The sequence below is a fragment of the Sphaeroforma arctica genome (genome assembly GCF_001186125.1).
Source record: "Sphaeroforma arctica JP610 unplaced genomic scaffold supercont1.436, whole genome shotgun sequence".
In the NCBI taxonomy this organism is placed as follows: domain Eukaryota; class Ichthyosporea; order Ichthyophonida; genus Sphaeroforma; species Sphaeroforma arctica.
Window position 1 is genome coordinate 47160 of NW_014040122.1, and position 3735 is coordinate 50894.

A 3735-nucleotide genomic window follows, 5' to 3' on the forward strand; every position below is an offset into this window, starting at 1 on the left:
TATATATAGATATAGATATATATATATGTATATATATATATATATACATATTTAACATATACGTATAAATATTGTAATGTGTGTGAGCCGCATGAAGTAGTGAGTCATGCACAATGACTCATGTGTAGGGGGGGTTTAGTTTTTGGGCGCCAGACCAGTTCTGTGTGTCTTGTGCTATTGCTTTGATGCATACAGCCGATCTGGTATGTGTGTGTCAATATAACAAGAGCATACACTCTAAAGTAGCATAGTGTGTGAAGTAGTGTATAATATAGTGACCAGTGACAGACTGCAGAGGAGATCGGGTACTCAGGAAATGAGATATTGTGTCAGTAGCCAGTGGGGACTGACGGCAGGCAATATAACCAATACGCACATCGAAGTCCACGTGAAAAGAACAGCAAACGCCATATATAAAAACCTACTCGTCCCAGTCTAAGTCATCATCAGCGGCCGCTGGTTGAGCGATATAGTCTCTGCTAGACTGCCCTGCATTGATTTCGTCTGATAGACTGACACCAAAATTCGAGAGCTCAATGGAGTCTTTCCCCAGTTCATCTTTGCTGGTTTCGCCCGTCTCTTGTATTGTCACACTCTTGGAACTTTTATCACCTGATAAAGCAGAGAAATACGCAGGCGTTTCCACACTGGTCTTGCTTTGGAGAGACGATGTCAAACTGTCGCGAACCCCATCATTCACGTCATTACCAACCTCCACGCTGCTCTCATTTGTATCTTTACCACTCATATTAATGCCACTCTCAGTGTATTGCGTACTTGCGTTATTACTAGTTGAAACCCTCTAAATCTTAATGCTGTTGGGATATACCCTATCTTGCTTGGGGCTACAGTGGACTGCGTGTTTAGAAAGGAATGAGCTACGGCGAACCAAACTAGTTACTGAATCCAGGAATACGATAATACCACACTTACTCTACAAGGTGGTTTATCTCGCAAAGTGTTCAAACACACAAATACAGTGAGTCCCTGTTATGTTTTTATTATAGCTACGATAGTATTTATATCCACATCATGTGCACAGACTACCCACATGTGTATACAGATATATCATATATGCATAGTAAGTGGCGTTCTAGAAATGCGCATAGTCGCATACATACCAGATACAAACGCGTTTCATGAACACTTATGATACCAATGACTGGAGAATGTACTTATATGGTACTACCCAACACCCAACACCCTTATTTTAAAAACAGCGTTTAAAAAATATTAAAAACCCCCCTAATGTTCTTCCTACGGACGTTAATCCGTTCAGACATATTCTCTCTCTAGAGAGGGTGCATGGTTTATGTTTATGTTTTTGTTTTTTTATGTTTTATCAGTTGGCTATGGTTTTTTTGACATAAATATCATGAATTGATATTTGCTGCTCTATTTGTTTTTTATATCTATTCTCAAAAACTAAAAGACAAAACAAAACAAAATGAAAAAAATCCTCTTTTTTCGGGTCATATTCTTATCTTATTGAACAATCTGACTAGAGTTGCTCCAAATATTTAGAAGAGGCCTTTTATTCAAGAGGTCTTAAAAAATGTAAATTGTTTAAATACTTCCTGACATCGGACTCACTCCAGCATACGAACTCGCACTCCTTTTATCGCCCCGAAATATATGCGATGGCTAATATTCGGCACTAGTCTACTTATGAAGCTATATTAATAATAAAAACAAGAAGATTTGCCCATTCGGGGCATGTGTGATAAAAATATATAGGAATAAACTAGTCCACTTATGAAGCTATTTTAGAAGAAAAAACTAGATTTGCTGAATTGGGGCATGTTTAAAAAGATAAAGGAGCCTGGAGGGGAGAGTCATCAGAGACTCCCGACTCCGAGAGAGGAGTACCTTGTCCTGCTACCAGCTACGCCTGCCCAAAAACAATTTCGAGTTTAGACAGGTCCTTCAGGAATCTGGATTTCAGCCTTTCAGGCTTCATGGCCATTTTGTTTTCCAAAATGTCCTACTACACTTTTCCTTGCCGCTATGTCCTGGCGGTCGAAGTCTTGTTACTCCCAAAGTCCCAGATTAAGGTTTCTCAACGATACCAGACCTTAAAAAGGGGTGCTATTTCCGAAAATACCTTCCTCATTGCCATTGGATCCGCTCCAATTTTACCCAAATATTGAAATATATTCACATATGTAAAATACATAGCCTTCAAGTTGAACAAATTATATGTATTTTATGTACATACACAACTTCGCAGTTCGCCGTGATGGCAATATGTACAGATATTTTCAACCCCGCAGGGGGTTGTGCGAGGCGTGTGTGAGTCATGGATTTCAAAATGGGAATATATACAGGGGTGGGAAATAGCGTTTGGTAAAAAAGAGTGTAAGCCAATGAAGCTTGGTCGAAACCAATCAAGATTGATCTTTAGAAACTCCAGAAATGGTTTGGCGCCACTTTAAAATCACAAACAAACTGCGATGTACTTTGTACATATTTGCGTGCTGTGTTCATTATTTGCCTGTTTACTGATTTTAACTTTAGATTCTGTACAACCGTTTGTGAACTTTTCCAGAAATACATTATTTCTCTACCAATCGAAACTTGTAGATTCTTGAAACACGCGCAAAAGTTGTATAAAATTGCGATATTCGATGGTATTTTCCAACTGTAGGTGCAACAAAATTGGTCAGGCCACTAATAAAATACTATGGAATATGTGAGAAATACCGCCAGAAATCCATAATATCTGACCGAAGGCTCATTTGTCAGTCAATGAGACAGTAGGCTGCAGTCTAGAATCTCAGACAACGGTCCAGAGCAACAGGTACCAGTGTTAGAGTACAACATGGGTTGTATAACTGACACAATATGTAAATTTCTGCTAAATGTACAACGCTCACAGTACAACAGTAGTAGGACCCAATGGAATGAGAGGATCAGGGGCAAGGGTCGATTCTACTGGGGTTTCCTGCAATTTTTTGATTTTGTAAAAACCACGAGACTTAGAAATACGCGTTATCAATCAACAAATACCAATAGGGTTAGTCGTTGCACTTTAGTTCCGATAATAACTTTCAGAATAAGTGTGCCATATATCGATACACATAGTTTATTCACAACACTAATCAAAAGCTTACCTGAGTTGATCCTATAGTTGCAAGCACCTCGGGCTCCACATAAGGCCTGAGATAATTTAGCATCAGGATACCGCATCAAAGAGCTGAAGTATCTATCGACCTGACGATTTAACTACTTCTTTCTCTGACCCTTTGTTCTGGTCCTGGCCCATCTGTGTAAGATTTGGTCTATCAAGACGATATTAACGCCTCAGAATATATAAACGCGTAGGTCAATTCTAAATATCGTGAAAATTTTAAAGTAAATAAACGAAATGAGACTTTTAGCAAAGTTTGGTATGCCTCGTGAAAACAGCATTACTCTGAGGGATTGTGAGGCTGGGACATTGCCTATATATAATCCTCTCAGTACTGTTTCCGCCGAATGTAAACTTCGATGGAAATTACTAGGTTTCAAACTATATTAAACTAAAATACAATTTAGTCAGTTAGGATTTAGCAGTGGTAGCTTGTGTAAGAATGATCGGGACTGCCTATTGTTAAGAGCCTAAATATCCTCGATCACACAGGGCGTACCTCTAGCTGTTCTTTATTGAATAATTTTCACTAAAAGTACTAAGTGTTCATGACCACATGCCTAATTTGTAGATAGACATAACTGATATAAATAAAGTTCCAATCT

At 38.7% G+C, this 3735-nt stretch overlaps 1 protein-coding gene across 1 annotated transcript; it reads right to left on the bottom strand.

Moving 5' to 3' along the window:
- Positions 1 to 406: 406 nt before the first annotated feature.
- On the bottom strand, positions 407 to 1135 carry SARC_06223 (hypothetical protein). The gene has a single exon (XM_014299881.1). It carries the CDS (start codon positions 746 to 748, stop codon positions 422 to 424), a length of 327 nt encoding a protein of 108 aa, XP_014155356.1. The 5' UTR covers positions 749 to 1135; the 3' UTR covers positions 407 to 421.
- Between the last annotated feature and the right edge of the window lie 2600 nt (positions 1136 to 3735).

Bases quoted from the DNA above. Each gene is read 5' to 3' on its own strand.
- SARC_06223 (XM_014299881.1), bottom strand. From the start codon at position 748: ATGAGTGGTAAAGATACAAATGAGAGCAGCGTGGAGGTTGGTAATGAC.